The 23,212-nt window shown below is 51.7% G+C and overlaps 2 protein-coding genes across 2 annotated transcripts in view; both read right to left on the bottom strand.

Moving 5' to 3' along the window:
* Window positions 1–27: 27 nt before the first annotated feature.
* On the bottom strand, window positions 28–8,540 carry TNFSF14 (TNF superfamily member 14). The gene is made up of 4 exons (XM_048831803.2): window positions 8,239–8,540; window positions 5,928–5,964; window positions 2,699–2,740; window positions 28–2,062 (listed from the first exon to the last, which is right to left on the bottom strand). Exons 1-4 carry the CDS (start codon window positions 8,455–8,457, stop codon window positions 1,644–1,646), a joined length of 717 nt encoding a protein of 238 aa, XP_048687760.1. The 5' UTR covers window positions 8,458–8,540; the 3' UTR covers window positions 28–1,643.
* A 13,380-nt stretch (window positions 8,541–21,920) lies between these two features.
* The window catches only part of LOC125627527 (venom factor-like), a 52,203-nt gene continuing 50,911 nt past the window's right edge, over window positions 21,921–23,212 (bottom strand). Inside the window, exon 40 of the mRNA XM_048831700.2 lies at window positions 21,921–22,245. Coding sequence (XP_048687657.2) covers window positions 22,104–22,245 — 142 coding nt within the window. The 3' untranslated portion in view covers window positions 21,921–22,103. The remainder of the gene's footprint in view (window positions 22,246–23,212) is intronic.

Genomic DNA, 23,212 nt, shown 5'->3' with positions numbered 1-23,212 from the left:
GAAACCAATAAGAACAGGAGGGGAAAAGCTACCTGTAATTTTGCACAACTGTGAACATTTAAATCAATATATTTTTTTTTACAAATGCCTAAAACAAACACCAATATCATCCATCAAATTATAAACAAAATAAAAATCAAAATTCTGCCCCCCCCCCAAACATACCCAGTGGCCCTGGGGTAATGGATAAATAACCATTAGATACAGCTGCTCCCTGAATATCAGGGAATACTCATTGTAAAATAAATAGGCGCACACACGGCACGTTCACGGCACGTAGCGCAGAGCAGGGAATGGGGGGAGCCGGGTCACAGCCCCAGTGGCCGGAAATCAGCTTCGCCTCACGGACTCCAGTGGATCGACGCTCAGGTCTCCCGGCCGGAGTTCTGGGCCCGTTCCCGCAGGATTCTCCCCTTGGGTAAGTCTTACATCAGTATCGCTTCTGCAAAGTTCCTCCGGATTAACACCGCAGCGAGTGAGAGGAGAACCAGGCCCGTTCTTGCCAAGGTCGGAGACACAGGGCTAAATAGTAAGGGCCCAATCCTCAGCAGGTGTAAGCTGGCATTGCTCCATGGCAGCGACGCCGATTTGCACCAGCTGACAGGATGGCTCTCTGCAGCTCTTCTTGGGGAAGACTCCTCGGGCCAGACCCTCAAAGGGACGTGCCCGGATCAGGATCAGGGCCTTCCCCATGAGCAAAGGGAACTGCAGGATTTGACCCCATCAAGCACCATCAGTTGCTAAGCAGAACTGCAAGCCAATTAAATACACTTTCCTCCCACCAACACCCTGGCAGCTGGCGTAAACAAGCATGGAATGATTGAAGTTGAGTTTGAAGTTATAGATTAAAGTTATAAAGATTGAAGTTATACTGACATACAGCAGCTGAGGGTCGGCCGGCCTTGGCGACCTTGAGGCGAAATGTCCCTTGTGGTACCCAGTTTCTTTGCCTCTCCACTTTCAAAGCTCATCTCGGCTTTCAAAGCTATTTGAAAACCCGCCGGACCTGACAGAGGGACAGTGGCCAGCTAGTCGGGGGACAGCAGTATGACCTATAACACAAGGGAAAGGGAGAACCATCGTCCCTGTTTTGCAGCTAGGGAAATGGAGGCACAGAGAGGCAAGATGACTTGCTCGTGGTTTCACAACAGGTGGGTAGCATAGCTGGGGATAGAACCCAGGAGTCCTGACTCCCAGTTCAGTGACCTCCCGCGGACCTAACCACTGCCTATCAGAGTATCTTCTGTCCAAAGCACTCCATGCAGCTTAAGCTTCGGGATACCCTCGTGAGGTGGCATGTTTATGCTCAGACGGGGAAAGCAAGCCATACAGAGAAAAAGTGTCTGGACTGAGGTCGCACAGCAAGTCAGTAGCAGAGCGAGGACTTGGCTCCCAGTGTCCTGATCCCTAGTACAACGCCTCAACTGGAAGCCCACCCTTCCTCTTCCGAGCTCTGTGACCAGCCTCGGAAGTTAACATGATGAGCTGGATCCAGCCTGGGGAGCATATTAGACTGGCAAGGTGCAACAATATTTTAGGGGGTGCTGGGTCAGAGTGACGTAGGAAAACCACATCAGTGGCGGATTAAAAAGCACAAGGCCTCAATCCAAAAGCCATCAGTTGTGGCTCCGGGAAGGGCCTGCTCAGATCATGAAGGTGCCAAAATAAGACCTGGTGCCATCTCTGATCTGTAGCACCTGTCTCTGCGACACCTTGACGTAAATCTGCTCCTCCTCTTCCAGGTGGAAGATTCCTCCAAGGAAGCTGTTTTGCCGCCAGAACTCGCTGTCCTTCCCATCGCAGTAAAGGATCAGGTTCTCCATAAGTTTCATCTCCTCGACATACCTGGGGGTCTTCTTATAGATGCCATGATAGATGACAGAATTCTGGCCCTGCTGAGAGCAACTCTGTGCCATGAGATGGATCTTGGAGTAGATGTAATAGAAGCCAGGCTTGATGCAGACCAGGGAGCCGCCCTGGTAACCCACATCATGCAGGAAAGCCCAGTCCTTACTGTGTTCCCACTGCAGAGAGCCGTTCCCAGAGGTGGTGAAGGCCGCACCTGGGGAACACAATGCCCACAACATGTCAGGCCTCAGCTCCCTCCCTGGGTCTCAGCCCAGAAGGAGGCATAACTGGGAAGAGAACCCCGGAGTCCTGGCCCCATCCCCCCCTGCTCTAATCACTGGACCCCACATCCCTCCTAGAGCTAGGGAGAGAACCCAAAAGTCCTGGCCCCCATCTCCCCTGTTCTGATCACTGGACCCCACGTCCCTACCAGAGCTAGGAACAGAATCCTGGTGTCCTGGCCCCATCCCCCCCAACTCTAATCACTGGATCCCACATCCCTCTTAGAGCTAGGGAGAGAACCCAGAAGTCCTGGCCCCCATCTCCCCTGTTCTGGGAAGAGAACCCTGGAGTCCTGGCCCCATCCCCCACCCCTGCTCTAATCACTGGACCCCACGTCCCGGCCCCATCCCCCACTGTTCTAATCACCGGACCTGACTCCCCTCCCACAACTAGGAACAGAACCCAGGAGTCCTGGCCCCATCCCCCCTTCTCTAATCACTGGACCCCACATCCTTTCCAGAGCTGGGAATAGAACCCAGGACCCCTAACTCCATCGCCCCCTGCTCGAATCACTAGACTAGACGCCCCTCACAACAGAGGCAGCAGACTATGCAGGACTTCAACCTACCTAAGACATGAGCTGCTGGCTTCTCAGCGTGAAGTTTCCTGTCTGCAAATGAAACAAACAAACAAACAAAGGCCCAGCTGTGAGATCAGCCCAGCTCCGAGTCCTCTGTTCCCAGGGCCAGTGTGGGCTGGGGAAGAGCTGCCCGGGGCTGAGTTCTGGAGATGGGCCTGGATCGGAACCCAGCTCCGGGTCGGAACTTTGCAAATGGAGCCAGGCAGAGCAGCACCCCAGATCAGAACTGGGGCTCACCCTCCAATGTAAAGCAATGGTACCCTGCGTCCCCCCCAAACCCCCTAGTAATGTCACATTCATCTTCCCCCCCATCTGCCTTGTTCCATTGCAACCTCATCACGTCCCCCCCCCCACTCACTCCATGACACCCCCGTTCCATTCACCCGCCCTTGCACCCCCCCCCCCCCCATCACCACTTCCTTCCACTCTCCCCCGCGCTGGGTCTAGCCTGCACTTTCATCGGGACTGCTATTTAATTTCTCTCTCTGTTTCCTTTCTGTCTCGTTTCCACACACACCGCGGGCCCCCCCCGCCCGCTTCACTGCACCTAGCTCAGAAAAGCCTCCCCCCCGGAAAGCAGTTGCGGGGGCGGATGCGCTAGGCAAACATGCTGCGTCGCGTTGTATCGCAGTGAACCGCCTAGCACCTCTGGGCCCCACTGTCCTCTGCTGGATGGATTTGGAACTGCTTAGCCATGTGTCAGAGCCCCCATCCCCCTAGCAGCTCAAAGGAGATTTTCTGTGAGGGGGAAGCGTTTTTGCAGGAGGAGGGCCTGGGCCTGCACGTCCCATGTGGTTCTTTTGTGGAGCACGGCTGCGAAGCTGGGCAAACCGGTACAATATTTATGCCATTGTCTGCGGAGCCATCCAAACCTTTCCCCCGGCCACTATTCAACTTCCTAGGCCAGAACCTCAGATGGTGCAAAGCAAGGGAACGCCTTTGACTTCAGTGAAGTGCTGCTAATTTGCACCAGCTGAGGATCTGGTCCACTAAAAGCAGTTAGCTCACTGGGGCAGGAACTGTCTTTTTGTTCTGTGTTTAAATTGTACAGCGCCTAGCACTTGGGATCCTGGGCCATGACTACTGTATGCGCTACTGTAATAAAAATCCACCACCCTTGCTTAGCAATATCCCCAGCCCCCACCCATTATCCCAAATCAAATCCACCTCATCCTGTCCTGGGTCTTGCTTTGCTGCACAACAGAGATGCTCAGAACCTGACAGCAACAGCAGGGACAGGACCCATAATTTCTGTTCCAAAAAGAGCTGAAGGAGAATCTCTGTTCACAGTGTCGGGACTATGAAACAGAGATGAGCAGTTCTGGTACCATCCAGCAGGGGGCAGCGGTGCTCAAATGCACTAACCACCTTGTTACTGTGCTCTTGACCAACATAATCAACACAACAACAGATTAAAGACAGTGCCACTGCAAAGTCAATATCATCATCATCCCTAACTCACTTATATACCACTTTTCATCAGTGGACGGCACAGCCCTTTACAAAGGAGCTCAGTATCATTGTTCCCATTATAGAGAAGGGGAAACTGAGGCACAAAGAGGGGTAGTGACTTGCCCAAGATCACCCAGCAGGCCGGTGGCATAGGTGGGGATAGAACCCAGGTCTCCCAGTTGAAGGCTCTGTCCGCTAGGCTGCACAGCCTCCAAATACCTGCAGCCATTAACACCATCGCAAAATGCTCCCAGAGCAGAATGGTACCCCGGATCCTCACTCCAGCATCATCGATTCAGAGGCCAGAAGGGACCGTTTGGATTATCTAGTCTGACCTCCGGCATAATACAGGCCATAAGATTTCCCTGGATTAGTTCCCGTTGGAACTAGAGCAGGTGTGTTAGAAAAACAGCCCATCTGGAATAAAAAGCTCCCAGGGATGGAGAACTGTAGCCCAGTGCTCGCTCCGATCCATTACATCAGAGTCACACCGCAGGAGAAGTTTCCTTTCCTCCCCCTGCTGCCAACAAGGGCTGTATATATAAACCACGGACGGGCCCCAACCTGAGAGTCTCTGAGGCTATGAATAAACCTTGGTTGACCAACCCATTACAAATAACCCTTTGCAATTCTTTGTGCTCGCACTCATCTCTGTCCCTAGCGTGGAAGGTCTGATGCAGAGATGTTAACCAGAGGAAATGGGGTGGGGTGTGGAGACAAGGGGGCTTCGTTAACAGAGATTAGACCCACCCCGTGTCGGAGTCACACTAGGCTTTGTGGAAACTCACTTCTGGGTAGGGTCGGTGGGACTGTTCATTGCAAATCAATGAACCAATGAATTTAGAGCCAGATCCCCGACTGGTGTAAACAGGGCCAGATCCCAAGCTGGTGTAAATCAGCAAAGCTCCATTGGAACCAATAGGGCCAGATTCCCAATTGGGGTAAACAGATGTCGTTCCATTGAAGTCAATTGGACCAGATCCCTGGATGGTGGAAATGAGCATTGCTCCACCGGAGTCAACAGGGGCCATACTGATTTACACCAGCTGAGGATCTGGCCCACCACGTCTGCTTGGGAATAAATGGGTGAATGTTTTTATTTCAGCGGGTCCAACCGCGAGGCAGGAATTCTCCTCTCCCCGCTCTGCCGCTGGCGAAGTCCCAGCGGTGTAAGGGAGATCACAGTCAGGCACTGGGAGATCGCAGCGGCGTTAGGTTGGTTCATTCTCCCGGCCAAACCCCTCAGCTGGTGCGAACTCAGTGGGGCTGCTCTGATTTACAAGAGCTCAGTTCCCATTTAGGCACCGACAAATGACTTTTCCAGCGTGCAGCACCCCGGGTGCCTCTGAATATCTGGCCTTGACTTAGGTCCCTTTGGTGTGTTTCCACAGCAGCGTGTCTCAGAGCCTGGGCCGGTTCACGGGGCTTGTGCTACAGGGCTAAAAATAGCCATGGAGACATCTGGGCTCAGACTGGAGCCCGGACTCTGAGACCTGGCAAGAGGGGAACGTCCCAGAGCCCAGGGTCCAGCCCGAGCCCAAACGTCTACACCACAATGAAACAGCTCTGCAGCCCTAGCCCCGTGGGCCAGGGTCAGCTGACACAGGCCCCCTGCAGGTGTTTAATCGCAGTGTAGACATGTGTGATTTAGTGGAGCGCTTCTGGAAAAAATCTGTCCCTCGTTGGGAGAGCCACGCTCTTAAAATCTGGTCTGTGTTTCGGCAGGCTGGCAGCTGAGGGTTCGCAAAAGGGGGAAGAGATTTACCTTGAATGGACTTCTCGGAGATGGCCCCTGCTTCCTCCTAGGATACAAAATACAAGCCTGTTAGAAAGGAGACACACACACACACAAAAACCCCAACTCCCAAACCCTGAACACTTTTGGCCAAACAGTTTTGGGCTTTTGGCTGAAAAATTTCCAGGGTTCGTTTTTTCAAATAAACGGTTGACATTTTCAGTGGACCCACCCCCATTTTCCAACCAGCTCAACCTGCCTTCCTCCCACTGGATCTGTGATTGGCTCAGCACCGGGCAGGATCAGACACATGGCTACGTGGGGTGTGCAGACACACTTTCGTGATTCTGCCAATAATGTTGGCTGCCCAGCTGGAGAAGTCTCGAGCCTGATTCTGTGGGGTGCTGAGAACCTGGGGCTCACCTAGAGTTACAGGGGCTGGGGCCTAGACCTTCAAAGATATTTAGACACCAAACTCCAGTGCCTTTGAGGGTCTGAGCCTTGGCATATATGAAATTGAGGACTGAAATGCTGCAGCATACCTAAAATCTTTGGGGTTAATAGAGGGATATCGGGCTGAAATTTAATGGCCTGTGATCTGTAGGAGGTCCGACTAGATCATCTAATGATCCCTGCTGGCCTTAAAGGCTGCTGGGCACCTGAAAATTTTGAAGTCACTTTTGAAAGTTTGGCCCAGAGTTGGGGATAGAACCCAGGAGTCCTATTACTCACCCCAACCCCCTCGCTCGAACCCACTCCAGTCCCAGAACCAGGAGTCCTGGCTCTGTGCTTGAACTTGAACCCAGCTTGAAACACGTGTTTGGATGCAGTTTACAAGCACCTGTAGCTGACCCAAGTTCTAACACTGTTTGTGAGGGCAGCTCGAGCCAGGCCAGCTCATGCTGGGCTCCGCTCCCCTGGTAGCCCAGGCTAGTAGGGGAGGTAAAAGCAAACCCACCAGGGCACAGGCGATTCAGACTCCCAAAGGAACAGCCCCTTCCGGAGCTGCTCCCCTGCCTGCCCCTGTGATCCCCATGGCCAATGCAGATTTCTGCAGGGGGTCTTGGGGCTCGTTGGTGGAGGGGGTTGGTTGTTGGGGTGGGAGGAAGGAGGGGGCTTGGACACAGCCCCTGGATTTTCCCGCTGTACAGACCCCGCCAGGAGGGGCAGCAGCAGGACCTGGGCCTGAGCAGTTTGAGATTCCAAAGGAATGTTTGCAACCAGCTGGCCTGGGCACCCACAAGCACAAATTGGGGATTGATCCTGCTTTGAGCAGGGGGTTGGACTAGATGATCTCCTGAGGTCCCTTCCAACTCTGATAGTCTATGAGTCTACACACACACAGCTCCAACCCTATTTATACACACAAATCCATACACACACACAAATCCACACACAGAGTAATACATGAGTGCCACCCCAACTTCACACACACACACACAGAGCTCCAACCCCATTTATACACACAAATCCACCCACTCACACACACACAGACTCAGATCCACACAGTGCCCTGTCGAAGCACACAGACACACCCGGACTCACCCTAGCAAAGCCACACTGCCCATTCCCAGCACACACACAAACACAGAATGTTCTACACAAGCAGGTGTGCACATGCCAGTCCTGATTCAACACACACGCCAGGTTAACACAAACATACTGTCCCATACTACTGCACACAGCCCCATCACAGCACACAGACACACAAACCGATGTCAACACATGCATGACTCTCTGCTAACACAAACCTGCGCTGTCCCTACTAGCAGACATGAGTCCATTCAAAATCACAGTCCCAACACAGCGCGCACAGCCCTGTCCCAGCAAACACACAACTCCATCCTCATATACACTGTCTCATTCTGCTGCACACACAGTTCAATCCAAACGCTCTTACACACGGCCCCATTTTAACACACAGATGCTGCCCAGACTCCACCCGAGTACACAAACACACACCCAGATCCCTGTCCCAGCAAATGCCTAGCTTTATCCTAACACACACACTCACACCAGTGCATTTGCAAATTAGTGCACACATGCGTACACACACACAGATCCTTCCCAACACACTTGCACAGTCAGCTCATTTTCACATTGCAACACACACACACAGCCCGATCCCAGCACACAGCACTGCCCAGACACTGTGTCACTACACCCCCACCTCCAAGTCCACACCAGCTCATTTCCCTGTTACTGTGTACACACATACACACGCAGAGCCCCCTGCCAATGCACACTGCCCCATCCCCTCGTGCATTCCCCCCCCCGCCCCATCACTGCCCATGCGTGATGCAAGACTCTCGTCTCCCGCTCCCCTTTCTCGGTCACTCACCCCAACCTGGGACGTTGTCTTCTCCAGCTCTTTCTGGAAGCGGATCAGGAAATAGCCTTCCGTGGCCACCCCGGCCAGGGCTAGGATGACCAGAGAGGCCAGGAAGCCCTGGCTGTGCCAGCAGACCCGCCGCTTCCTCCTTATGGGCGGGACAAAGGGGACCCCGTGCTGCTGGCCGTCCACCACGAAGACAGAAGGATACACCACCCCATCGCCCATGATCGCTCTCGGCGGAGCGGGGGAAGGTCCACAGCAGAGCTCGGGAGATGCTTATGGACTTGACGGCAGAGCCAGAAGCCGACTTGACGCCGTCCCTAGCAAGAAGAGGACTGATCATCCCCTCTGTGGCCTGGGTTATGTATCCGAGCCTGTGACGCCCACAGCCCCGTAGAGGAAACCACACAATTACTCAACTGGCCTCTGAGTCCTTACACTTTTCTCTCGCTTGACTGGGTGGGGCTACCCTGCAAGAAGCCACGCCCCCTTCCCCACCCCCCCACCCCCTCCCGGCTTTGCCTCCCTGCGGGAGCATGTCTTTCTGCTAGAGGCAGCCACAGGCTGTCTGTGCTTTCCAACGTGTGGTAGGAAAAAGGGACCTCCATGGGGACTTCCCAGCCCCGACTAACTCCCTCCTTCAAGAGCTTCACTAGAGATCACCCAGACTCATAATTAATCAGCTACCTCAGTTATCAATGGGGATCAAACCCAAGCCCCCCAGTGTGCCACACACCACCCCAGCCCACTTGAAGTATAGAAGCAAGTCCTGTTGTTCTAGGTTAAACCCCAGTCCTGGAGGAGGATCCCGTTTTGCTACGTGCTGTACAGACACAGAACAAGTCTGTCCCCTGCTTCACCACCCCAAACTCCTACCACTGAAACCATCACTTTCTGTCTGAATCTCAATTCATTACAATCTGGCTTTTCAAGCTCTTTTTTCTCTCCGAGAGAAACGCTTCTCTGGCCTCCAAAAGAACAGGAGGACTTGGGGCACCTTAGAAACTAACAAATTTATTTTGAGCATCAGCTTTCGTGAGCCACAGCTAGCTCACGAAAGCTGATGCTCCAATAAATGTGTTAGTCTCCAAGGTGCCCCAAGTCCTCCTGTTCTTTTTGCGGATACGGATTAACCCGGCCGCGTCTCTGGCCTCGCGCAGCTTCAACTGGTTGGGCTGAATAAAATGGGGTTTGTTGTATCAATAACAGGCACCCCTCAGGGTTCTGCCCTCCAGTGATCTCAGCATTTGCTTTGCAAAACGGTCATGAAAATAAAATAAAGCAACAATTCTCCGCATCGCCCCTTCCCCTGCGCTTGCTACCTGCCTGTTTTACTGATGCACAGAGACCCGCCTGTGGTTACACAGTGAGCCTTTAAGAGAGTAGGGAGTGGAACCCAGGAAACCTGGTTCCGAGATAACCCCTCTAATGCATTCCCCCTACCGGAGCTAAGAGTAAGGGGGTGTCTATGCTGCAGTTAGACACTCGTGGCTGGCCCAGGACAGCTGACTCAGGCTCGTGGGGCTGTTTCTGTCCAGAAAAGGACCCTGGCGGCTCCGGGCGGCACCGCTGAAATCCCATCAGCAGCGCAGCGGGGGCCCAGGGCTAATGCAGGCTCCCTGCCTGCCCTGGCTCCATGCGGCTCTCAGAAGCAGCTGCCAGGTCCCTGTGGTCTCTATGCACATGGGCGGCCGGAGAGGCTCCAAGCGCTGTCCCCATCCTGAGTGCCGGCTCCGCAGCTCCCATTGGCTGGGAACCGCGACCAATGGCAGCTGTGGGGGCGGCTCCTGTGGGCGCGAGGACAGCGCGCGGAGCTTCCCTGGCTGCCCATGCGCCCAGAGGCCGCAGGGACCTGGTAGCTGCTTCCTGGGAGTCGCAGTAAGCGCTGCCGGGACCCCGCACCCCAACCTCATGCCCAAACCCCCTCCTGCATCCCAAACCCCTCATCCCTGGCCCCACCCCAGAGCCCACACCCCCAGCCTGAGCCCTCACCCCCTGCATCCTAACTCCCTGCCCCAGCCTGGAGACCTCTCCTGCACCCTGAACCCCTCATTCCTGGCTCCACCTGAAGCCTGCACCCCCAGCCCAGAGCCCATACCCCTCCCCCCCGCACCCCAACCACTGCCCCAGCCTGGAGCCCTCTCCTGCACCCCAAAGCCCTTATCCCCAGCCTCACCCCAGAGCCCACACCCTCAGCCTGAGCCCTCACCCCCTGCATCCTAACTCCCTGCCCCAGCCTGGAGACCTCTCCTGCACCCTGAACCCCTCATTCCTGGCTCCACCTGAAGCCTGCACCCCCAGCCCAGAGCCCATACCCCTCCCCCCCGCACCCCAACCACTGCCCCAGCCTGGAGCCCTCTCCTGCACCCCAAACCCCTCATCCCTGGCCCCACCCCAGAGCCCACACCCCCAGCCTGAGCCCTCACCCCCTGCATCCTAACTCCCTGCCCCAGCCTGGAGACCTCTCCTGCACCCTGAACCCCTCATTTCTGGCTCCACCTGAAGCCTGCACCCCCAGCCCAGAGCCCATACCCCTCCCCCCCGCACCCCAACCACTGCCCCAGCCTGGAGCCCTCTCCTGCACCCCAAAGCCCTTATCCCCAGCCTCACCCCAGAGCCCACACACCCAGCCAGAGCCCTCATCCCCCTCCTACACCCCAGCTCAGTGAAAGTGAATGAGGGTGGGGGTGAGCGAGCGACAGAGGGAGGGGGGATGGAACAAGCAGGGCGGGGAGCCCTGGAGAAGGGGCGGGGCAGGGCAGGGCCTCGGGAGTGGACAGGGCAGGGGGCAGGGCAGGGGTGTTTGGTTTTGTGCAGTTAGAAAGTTGGCAACCCTAGTTTAATCGCGGTGCAGATGTTCTGGCTTAGGCGGGAACCCGAGCTCCGGGTCCCTCCCCACTCGCCGGATCCCAGGGTTTTTCTCCAGCCTGATCCTGAACATCTCACCACAGCTAAACAGCCCCTAAGTCCGAGTCCCTTACCCTGAGCTGGCTGACCTGGGCCAGCCGTGGGTTTTCAATTGCAGTGTAGACATACCCTAAGAGTCTGGACTTCCAATGCCCCAGCTCTAAGGCACAAGACCCCTCCCCTCCAAGAGCCAGGAATAGAAGCCAGGAGTCCTGACTCCGAGCTTTTCCTGCTCTTGTGCACTAGACCCCTTCAAGGGCTGGGACCAGAACACAGGAATCCTGGCTCCCTGCTCTAACCCGCTAGACCCACTCCCCTTCCAGAGTGAGGAAGAGAACCCAGGAGTCCTGACTCTCAGGATCTTGCTCTGACTCACTAGAGCACAGACTTTTAAATCCTTTAATTAATTGGCCAGGTCACTCGGAGCCTTTGGATGATGAAGTCACCTGGTAACTCTCCATGGGAACCAAGGACTGGGGCTCTTTTGGAACTACGCAGATAACGAACTCTTCAGGGATGTGAGAAAGGAGGTGAAGAAGAAGAAAGTCCAAGTTATCTTCTTGGAGATCCTTCTGGTTCCAAAGAGAGACAGGACAAGGCTGAAAACACTGGAGGTGACCCATTGGCTACACGACCGGCAGGAAGCTGAATGTTTTGTGGAACACTGGGCCACACTTTAGGGGGAGAAGTGGCTCTCTGAATGGGATGCCCTGCATCTCACAGGTAGGGGGCTAATCTCCATGGCTGGAGACTAGCTGGCAGAGGTGCCCACTTTCCAGTTTGCCAGGGGATGCTTGACCCCCGGCTATGCTCCCATTCCACCCCTTCCCCCAAGGCCCTACCCCCGCCACACCTCTTCCTGCCCCTGCTCCTTCCCCCTCCTCCCCAGAGCCTCCTGCACACCGGTGGGCGGGAGATGCCGGGGTTGGGGGAGAAGCTCATCGGGGGGGCTGCCAGTGGGTGCTCAGCACCCACCATTTTTCCCCATGGGTGCTCCAGCCCCGGAGCACCCACAGAGTCAGCGCCAGGAGGGCATTAGACTAACAACACGAGGGGAGGGTGCTTAGGAGGCAAAAGTGGGACAAATTCCGTGAGCAAAGGGAGCAGATATGACGAAGAACGTGGGAATATTTTTCAGTTGCTGATGTGCTCATGCTAGAGGCGTGGGTAATCAACAAGAGGAATTGGAAACACCCATGGAGGAGATGACGTTTGATATAACGGCATCACTGAAACTCGGCGGCGGGACAATTTGCATGACTGGAATGTTAAAATCTCTGGTTCAGGAAGGATGGAGTGGGTAAAACAGGAGTGTGGGGGAGTTGGCACTTGGCATTAATTAATTGCTTGTTTTTGAGTTATTGATAACTCAGACTCACAGGATCTTGAGTGTGTATGGATCCATGTGCTCACTAACAAAGCACTGGACGGGGATGCTGGTGCGGGTCTGTTACAGCTCACCAGATCAAACCAGAGAACAGGATGAGTTACTCCTTAAACTTCAGCCTGCAATGTGTGGAAATAAAAAGTGTGTTCTTATGGGAGACATATGCTGGAGGTCTCAGACAGCCAGGAGGAAAACATCATTAGAAATTCTAAAAGTTATAGAGGATCGTTTTCTAACACGAAAAGTATTGGCCCTGATACGAGGCAACTATTTTGGACCTCATTATGTCATATAAAGATGAATTAATCACTGGACTGGAAGACGGTGGTGCGGGACCAGTGATCATGCCCTGATCACATTCAATATGGACAAACAGAGGACAGTCCTGACCAGTAATACAGATACCTGTAGAGCCCTGTGCCGATACAAAAATTGTATCTGCATCCAGTCTGTGACCTGCAAAAACGGTCTGGGGTAGATGCACCTGCGGCTATAAAGCGGGTAGCTGCGCATTTGTGGGGTTTTGCACACTTGGTCCTTCAACAGGGCTGGTTTCGCAAAACTAAGGAAAATTATAAACAAAATTGATCAGGAGGGAAAAAGTTAGGCAGAAAAATGGGAATGAAAATTGGGAGTTCTTTAAGAAGAGTTTATTAGGTGGCCAAAAGCAGCAGAAAGAGGGAAGAGACACATTACAGGGCTGAGAACTCCGGAGTCCACACGTAACTTTGGAGTCATTACAGATTCCCCACAAATGCGTTGATGGAACATGCGATTCCAGCTTACAGGCAAGATTGTTGAGAGACCCTGAGCTAATCCCAGGGAAATGCATCCAAATAGCAAGGCAGCTGAACTGTTCAGGGAAAGGATCAAAACAATGACAGCCACTAGCAGAGAATAAATATGCAGGCTCAAGCCAGAGGAACCCAGGAGGCAGGAGAAAGAGAGAGAGACATGGACCGAGAATGCGAGGTATCACGGTCCAACATATATACTGTGGAAAGCAACATGAAAGGCAGGAAGAAAACGCCCTGCCGATGGCGTAAGAACCAAACAGCACCACTGTATGTCCCAGTGCTGCATCGGTCCCAGGAATTGAAATAGCAGCAGTACGTGTAGCAACTGGGGGTGCAGAGATGCTCAGCAAAGAGGAGAAGATCTGCCGTGTGGCTCGAGCAGTGCCGAAGACTCAGTGTCTTCACCCTGCAGAGGGAGGCTGCCACCTATTCTACCGGGGTGGCTGCAAAGATGAGCCGTTCGGGTCCAGCAGGATTGCAGCGCCAGCTGCAATGTAAGCCCAGCAGTCCCAGTAAGCAGCCCGGGCTGGTCTTTTACAATGAAACCATTCTGAGGCCAGTGGGCAAACGCAGGCTCAGACACCAATGAAAGGAGAGACGTTATCACAGGAGTCCTGCCACCTACTGGGCGCTGCAAGCATGGATTGGGGAAGCACACGGGATCCCTGTTGGGAGGGCAGGATTCCCTGATGTTAAGACCAGAAGGGACCATTTTGATCATCTAGTCTCACCTCCTGCATAGGACAGGCCAGGAGATTTCACCCAGTGGTGCCTGCCTCCAGCCCACATCCTGTGAAAGAAAGCAGGGTGAGAACAGCTAACACATACCAGATGTTCTTAGAAATCTACCCCAGGCAGGAATTGAACTCCTAGCCCACGGAAGGGGGCTCAGATGACTGCTTGCTTCCTTATGGCACCAAATGACACGGCTGCTGGAAACCCAGTCTCCAGGGCAGCTGTTGGTTACTTTCATAAGCCTGGCTGGTTGAATCTGGATAGCGTGACCTTCTGTAACAACCTGATGGTGGTTGTGCTGGAGTCATCTCTGTATGGTATCTCATCGCCTCCTCTTGCACGCCCACAGTCACTTCCTCACCAGCCCCACTATTGTTAGCACCAAGAGGCCTGTTATCTCATCAGGATCTGTGGTTCTGATGGAAGCTGTTTATCCACTTTCTCACCAGCAGGAGTCTTCTCCTTCCCCACCATGTCAAGAGCTCTGAAGCTTCTGGTTGCACCTGACTCATACCGTGGCCTGCGTTGGGTGGGCTATGACCAGAGTGAGTAGGACAGGAATTCCCCAGGCAGGGGTGTGAAGGCTGTAGATTTTTAACCAGGGCCAAAAAGAAAAGCCCAAGGGCTCTTCTTCAAACTTTTGATGACTTCAGCGGGAGCTTGTGTAATAATTTGATCATCACCAGGAACTGAACTCAGGCTTCCCAGAGCAAAGAGCATAAGATGCTACAGCGTGAGAGAAGCAGTTAAGCCCGCCTGCCTTCAGTTATAGCACTCAGACGGTTACGTTCAAGGCACACACGCAGAGAAGTTAGATAAAAACCTAAAATATTCTTGTTGGAAGGTTGCAACATAAAACCTCTTTATGTCTTAGAATCCAGAACCCTAAGGCACAAGAACCAAAAGACAGAGAGAGACAAAGCAGGTTGCTCCTTAAGATAGAAAGACACAAGGGAAGCATATGATCTGGGTCTTTCAGCAGTCAGTCTGCAGAAAGCCAGCCTACTGGGTTGAGTTCTATGATTCTATGAACTCAACCCAGTAGGCTGGCTTTCTGCAGACTGACTGCTGAAAGACCCAGATCATATGCTTCCCTACAGAGCCTCTGGACTTCCAAGGAGGACCAGGAAACCCCTCACAAATGTAAAGTGATAGCTTGTCATTTTAACACCGTTTTCACTCCACCACATACGTCCCAGGTGAACCGCTCGCTAGAGGAGATTGCATAACACGTGCCGGACAATGGGTTAGATTCACCTGCCACAGATTGACCTCAAGTCTGTAACAAGATGACTCCACACAGGATCATCCTGTGACCTCCTTCATTCATTCAGCGACAGTCCGTGTAACTGGGCTGGTTCAATCCTCCCATCTCCCAGGCTTCCGTGAAGGAGGCTATCCCGTCATGCACTGCAGCACGTGGGACAATAGCTGCCGTGCTCTGCACCAGCCGCTAAGGCATTATGGGAAAGCTGCCCTTATTTCATACCCCAGATGCACACCGGTAACAAAACAGCGATCTCCCACAAAGCCACTGAGGTTTCTCAGCGCTCGCCCGTGACACTTGTTTATCCCCTGATGTGATGGAGGGTTTTGTTTTACTGTGCTTCACCACACTGACCGGATACAACCCCCCACCCCACTTCTCCCCCCCTCCCCCCAGCGCTAGGTCGATGCCCTTCCTGCCCACATACAGCAGAGAGCCTGCACTGTGCGGCTGTCAATACCAACTGCAGCTGGGGAGGCAGGGCAGCGAACGCCACACGATGGGAAGAGAGTGAGTTGAGCAGGAAGCTTATGACAGCACCTAGCCACATCAGGGGAAGAGAGGGGCGCTTATCCTGACATGTGGAAACCATCTGAGCCAGAGGCTCAGCTCTGCCCCCTCACTGAGCTACAGCTGGGTGCGGTCTCACCCCCGCTCGGGGGGAATGCTGCTGGCAGCGACTCTGGCAGGCCTGCAGATTTTACCGTGCTCAAGAGCTGGGTGTGCAGGTGACTCCATTAACAGGAGGTAAGGCTTCCCCCCACCGCACTGGGCTGTGAGCTCCCAGCCCCAAAGATCACACCCTGGTCCGCATCCCCCAGTTTTGCACGCTCTCAGCACCTGGTTTTGCTGGAGGAAGAGATACTCAAGAGCCAGTGTGTTCAAACCGGGGCATCTACAGGGTGGCACCTTTAGGCTCTGAAAACAAGTGGCCTGATTGTCAGAGGTTCCTGCACGAATCACTGGGAGAGCTCAGACTTCGAAAAGCGGCCTCCTCATTTCCAGAGCTTCAATGTGGATTCAAAATCACAAGGGACCCTGCTTTGGGAATGCTGGCCCAGGGGCAGATTTCCACAGGTATTTAGGCATCTAGAGGTATCGAGTGGGATTTTCAAAAGCGCCCAAGCAGATGAGCCGCAGGCCTGGGCACTTCTGAAAATCCCATTAGGAGCCCAAATAACTTGGAAACTCAGAGTGGTTTAAGCTTCTGAGACGAAGTTCTCCAACTTATTCACCAGAGGACAATGCTGCCTTGTGCCTAAGTAGTTCCTTGGGAGACATGTTAACTAGGGCCCTGATTTGGCAGAGTGTTTAGTCATGTACTGAAGTCCATCCCCATTCAGTCAAGCACATGTATAACTTTAAGCACATGCTTAAGTCCCATTAGGATGTGTCGAAGAGACAGGGACCCTCTTTTTGTTCTGTGTTTGTACAGAACCTAGCACAATGGAGGCCTAATCTATGAGTGGGTGGGCCCTAGACACTACCGCATTATGAATAATCGATAAGAATATTAAGTGCTTTGCTGAGAGTAGAGAGGGACTGCTTACTCAGGGCCCAGGAGAGGAGTGGTTGTTAGCTATGCAGAAAGTTTTCTGAATTTCAAACTCTCTGGCCCACCTGGATTCTCTGTTCATGCCACATTGTTTAGAAAGGAACCAAGATATATACTGTGTAACAGAATCATAGAATCCTAGGACTGGAAGAGACCTCGAGAGGTCTTCTAGTCCAGTCCCCTGCACTCATGGCAGGACTAAGTATTATCTAGACCATCCCTGACAGGTGTTTGTCTAACCTGATCTTAAAAATCTCCAACAATGGAGATTCCACAACCTCCCTAGGCAATTTATTCCAGTGCTTAATCACCCTGACTGGAAGTTTTTCCTAATGTCCAAGCTAAACTGCCCTTGCTGCAATTTAAGCCCATTTCTTCTTGTCCTGTTCTCAGAGGTTAATAACAATTTTTCTCCCTCCTCCTTGTAACAACCTTATATGTACTTGAAAACTTATGTCCCCTCTCAGTCTTCTCTTCTCCAGACTAAACAAACCCAATATTTCCAGTCATCCCTCATAAGTCATGTTTTCTAGACCTTTAATAATTTTTGTTGCTCTTCTCTGGACTTCCTCCAATTTCACAGAATCATGGAATGATAGAAGATTAGGGTTGGAAGAGACCTCAGGAGGTCATCTAGTCCAACCCCCTGCTCAAAGGGGGACCAACCCCAACTAAATCATCCCAGCCAGGGCTTTGTAAAGCTGGACCTTAAAAACCTCTATGGATAGAGATTCTCCTGCCCCCCCCGCACCAGGTAACACAGTCCAGTGCTTCACCACCCTCCAAATGAAACAGTTTTTCCTAATATCCACATTTGTCCACATCTGTCCTGAAACATGGTGCCCAGAACTGGGCCCAATACTCCAGTTGAGGTCTAATCAGTGCGGAGTAGAGCAGAAGAATTACTTCTTGTGTCTTGCTTACAACACTCCTGCTAATACAGCCGGGAACGGTGTTTGCTTTTTTTGCAGGACTGTTACACTGTTGACTCCTATTTAGCTTGTTAAATGCTAAGCGGTACTATACTGTTCAGACACTAGGTGGAGCCATATGTAATGTACTTTAGTTAAGGTCAGAACATTTCCGGGCGGTGTATTAAAGGATTTTATAGGGCACACATCTGGTGTATCTCTCTGGGAAGGAAGCTCTGCAGCCAGTCCATAGCTGTACAACAGCTGTCCTGCAACCTACCGTATACAACCACGACATGACATGGTGTCAGGGATTGGTCCTGCTTTGAGCAGGGGGTTGGACTTGATGACCTCCTGAGGTCCCTTCCAACCCTGATATTCTATGATAAGAAGTAAAGGTAACCGAACTGGTGCCACAGGAGAGCAGAAACGGAAGGGAAACAGCAATGAAGGTTGCAAACAGAAGGAACACAGCACCAAAGGTTTCAAGTTCTTCAGTGCCCCCGAGAACTTCAGCTTTGATAGACCTTTGGAATGGACAGACTGGAAGCAACATTTTGCAAGATTTCACATTGCTACAAAATTTCATGAGGAAAGTGAAGATATCCAGTTATCTTTCATTGATGCTATGGGGAAGCAGGCAGACCATATCTTTAAATCTTTTACCTTTACTGAAGACAGTCACAAGATGACTATGAAAGGGTTTGGGGTATGTTTGATGCATTATTTATACCTCAAAGAAATGTGGTTTATAAAAGAACATGTTTTCACTAGAGAATTCAGGAACTAAGAGAGGATGCTGAAGCTTTTATAAGAGCTTCACATGCATTGGTTGAAAACTGATTTTGGAATGGCAAAACCTGAAAACATCAAAGACAGGCTGGTTATTGGGTTAACAGAAAAGAACCTTTCACAGCATCTACCATTAAAGACAGACAAATCTACCCTCAGCTATACAGATAGCAAAGAAGTCTGAACTAGTCAAACAGCAGAATAAAAGGCAGGAGCAAATTGAAACACCCGAAACTAGCTTAGATGCTGTAAACACACACCACAAAAAGCCCTGAGGCTAACTACAAAGCATTTCAGAGTAAATGAACAAGATGTGAAAAATTTCATAGCTCAAGACGTGTGTCCAGCTAACAGTAACATATGTAATAAATGCACAAAATATGGACATTTTGCAGATGTTTGCTGTACTAGGGCAGTCAGGGAGCTGACTACATTTATAGACAATCAAGAGCCATTGTTTCTGGGCTCTACCATGTGTGATGAAACAGGGCCAGCCTGGACAGTGAAACTGAATATTCATGGAAAGCTATTGATTTTAAAATAGACTCAGGAGCAGATGTGACTGTCGTCTCAGAAGGGCCTTTCAATCATCTTCAACCACTCCCAGAGCTGAAATCACTCAACACACCCCTGAAGGTGTATTTAGAATAGAGCACCACAAAAACAACTTACAAAGACAAACCGCATGTGGTCAAAAGATCAAAACCCAACAACCTTCTCAGCTGCAGCACGATAGCCATGATGGGCTGAGTGAGAAAGGTGCAAGAACTCGACAGAGAATTTGGTGATACTGAGATTTTGAAAGGAGCTCCTGTTCAAATAACCTCAAGAGACACTGCTGAACCATCTCGTGTCCAAACATCTCCACCACACAGACCCTGGAAGAGACCAGCTGCAGATTTATGCAAATTCAGAGGACATTAGTACCTGGTCTTAGTTGGCTATTTTCCCAGACGTATCAAAGTAATGTACTCGAAAGACGTAACACATGGCAGTGTTATCGAGAAACTGAAGAGCCCTTTTGCTCATTTTGGTATTCTAGGACCACTAGTGATGGACAATAGATCACAATTCACCACAGTAGTATTGAAATCATTCCAAACGAAATAGGATTTTGATCATATTACCAGCAGCCCACATTATCCACAAGCAAATGGAGAGGCTGAGAGAGCTGTACAGACAGCCAAGAAAATCCTACAGCAGGGAAAATCCATTCCTTGTTCTTCTGAGCTGTAAATCAGCACCAACAGCAGCTACCAGATATAGTCCAATACAATTCCTGGGGGGACGACAACTCAGAACTACAGTTCTGGCTCTGGAAAATAATCAGTCTTCAAAGTGGCCCGACATGAAGAGTAGCCAAATCAGATAAAGAGGCAACAAGAGTTTACAAACACCTTTATAACAGATGCCACTAAGTTAGAGACCTGCCGGGTCTACAACCCGGTGAGTGTGTTTTTGCGTCAAACTGGCTGGAGAAAAAAGGATAGAGAACTCCAGATACCACGAAGAAAAAGAAGTCATCACCCAGATCATGTGTGGTCAGGACCAGTAGTGCAGAAGTGCAAGAGAAACCTTTGACATCTAAAGAAAAATCAACAGAGACAACTCTACAGAGGGCGGATGCAGACCAAGATGATGACACCTCACAGATTCCAAACCAACCAGAGACAGGGGGACAGCCAGATGACCAAGCTGTGACATGTTTGGGTCATGTAATTAGAAGACCAGTGTGATTCAGAGACACTCAAGGGACTGAGCCATACTGAACTTTAAAGCTAGCGTGATCGGATGGGCAGTGGGTGAAGCTTCCCCTTAGGGAGGCTAGCCCACTGCCCTACCTCTTCCAACCAAGGCCACGCCCCTGCTCGCTGCTCTCTGCCGCCCCCATGGTCCCAGGTGGGGTGGGGAGGGGTGCTAAGAGACCAGCCCCTCCCCCCAATAGCCTGTGCCTGCCAGCCCTGATGCCATGGCGGTGGGGGAGATTTTTCCGGGGGCCCCAAATTCGCCACTGCCGCCCCCCCCCCCCCGGCAGTGCAAGGTTTGGGAAGGCTTAGCCTCCCACAGCCTCCATTACGAGCCACCCATGCGTGATCCTGTAAATGGTAGGAATGTAAAACCAAGGGGAGAAGTAATCGAATGTTAAACTGGATTATACTGTTCAGCCACTACGTGGTGCCATGCGCAACATACATTACTTAAGCTCCTAACAGCTGTTCCTGGCAGTGCATTAAAGGACGGTGTAAGTGAACACATCCGGAGTCCCGCTCTGAGAAAGAAGCTCTTCCGTCAGTCCATATCTGGCACAGAAGTCTGACCTATTAGTAACAGTCCTACAACCTACCGTGTACAAGGTGTACATGACAAATGGCACACATCAAATTCCTCGCTACTTTACTCTGGACTTTTACTCTACCCTCGAACCTGATTCACAGAGTTTTAGGTCAACGGGGACCATTAGATCATCTAGTCTCACCTCCTGCATAACACCGGCCGGAGAATTTCACCCACTTACCCCTGTATTGAGCCCAAGAACCTGTGCTGGACTAAAGTATATCCAGTCTTGATTTGAAGACATGAAGAGGCAGCCAATCCACCACTTCCCTTGGGAGTTTGTTCTAGTGGTTAATCGTCCTTACTGTTAAAAACTGGTTCCTTATTTCTAATTTGAATTTATCTGGCTTTAACTTCCAGCCTTTGGTTCTTGTTATACCTTTTGCTGCTAGGTTTTTCCACCCAACCTAACCCCTCTCATTCATTAGAGAGCGGTCACTGTTCGCCTCCGATCAGCCCATGGTGCCAGCGTCCCCGCCAAATATCTGCAAAGCTGCCTCATTCACCCCCTTCAAATCCCTCCTCAAAAAAAACTCGACAACCGTTAGGCTGCTAGTGTGCAGAGACCACCACCCACAAGGCTGAGCAATACTTGTTTCCTTGCACTCCCCCATCTGTCAATATCCGTCTGTTCTCTCTTGTCTTATGCTTTGAGTGTAAGGCCCTCGGGGGGCGGGGACAGTGGTTTTGCTCTGTTAAATTACAGCAGCTGGCAAAATGGGGTCCTGGTCTCTGATGAGGCCCCCTGGGCAATACAGTAATCATCACCAGCTTCTTTTCCCAACCCCAAGGTTGGGTAGAGCCAAGCTATGGTAATACAAATAAAATAAAATAAAAAATATAAGAAGATTAACTAGCCTTTTAGTACTTGGCATTTCCTCCCCATGAAGGTATTTATACATTAACTTAATCTAATGCACCCATGGCCCTCATAATTAGCCACATGAGCTGTATTGTAGCATTAGATTATGTGATATTTGTAAAAATCCACACAAGATCGCTGTAAGAAGTCAGGCATTTTATATCTATAGAATAATTGGTAAGGGGGCAGGAGAGGAAGCGCAAGCAGGGTAGGGGATATTACAGCATAGGAATGTAAGAATGAAGATGTGTCAGCCTTGTGTGACGCTGTAGCTGAGCTCAAACCCTCCCATCTGGACGCTCGCCGCGAGTGCTGGTGCCGCGTTTAAGTCGGGCAGCCGGCCATGGTCATGGCTTGGGAGAACTCGTCGAATTCCTGGCACAGGATCTGGAAATCCTCCTCCTGGCAGTCTTCCTCTTTTGGCCACTTCTCGATCCAGGTGTCCTTGCTAATGATATAGGTGATGCTGGAATGGAGAAGAAGGTTTGTAGCTTTGATCTCGGAATTTACTGAGTAATCTACCTGCGTGGCTCCTCAAGGCTGGCCAGGCTTTGCCCTGTTGGCGTAGCTCACACCCATGCTAGAGCAGGCTGGGCCACATCCAGAGGTTGATGAGTCTGTTACAGCCTTGGCTGACGGAGATGGGTCTTTTAGCTCAGGCAGTAGAGGCTCCTGCTTTAAGTTCCAGAGGTCCCAGATTCAACCCATGCCATCGTCAGCTCATCCAGGATCCTGATGCAGCATTGGCTGGAGTCTGAGGACCACATCTGACTTGCGTAAGAATTGAGCTGACTGCATCCACGTTTATCTTTAATATGGAGGTGGAGTCTAGCCAGAGACTACAGTTCCCAGCATGCAAAGCTCGCATTCAGCCACACATATATTAGGATGGAAGTCTCTGAAGAGGCAGCACCCTCCTTGTTAAAGAGGAAGGTGCCATTTTGGAACTCCCTGGTTATGGGCTTGGAGGACCCTGGGCTACCATGGGGTAACAACTCAATAAGGAAGCTCAGTTGAAGATATTGGATAAACTAGACAAAGGGCAACTGTTTCAGGTCACACATACTAAAAAGGCCCTCTCCTCTGGTCACTTTCTATCAACAGGGGGTGTCCCTGGCTATAATCCCATCATGTCAGATCCTAACAAGTCCCCCCAAAAATCTGACCCAACATTGCTAATAGGAAGGACCCTACCAAGTTCACAGCCATGAAAAATGAGTCACAGTCCGTGAAATCTGGTCTTCATCATGAAATCTGGCTCGTGTGTGTGTGTGGGGCGGGTCGGAGTATTGCCACCCTTAGTTCTGCACCGCCTTCAGAGCTGGGGTCTCGGCCAGCAGCTGTCACTCTCCGGCCACCCAGCTCTGAAGGCATGGCAGAAGTAAGGGTAGCAATACAGTGACCCCCTCCCCCACAATAGTCTTGCAACCCCC

This window comes from Caretta caretta, chromosome 20, assembly GCF_965140235.1.
Source record: "Caretta caretta isolate rCarCar2 chromosome 20, rCarCar1.hap1, whole genome shotgun sequence".
NCBI classification, from domain to species: Eukaryota; Metazoa; Chordata; order Testudines; family Cheloniidae; genus Caretta; species Caretta caretta.
This window is presented reverse-complemented; position numbering and strand designations above follow the sequence as displayed.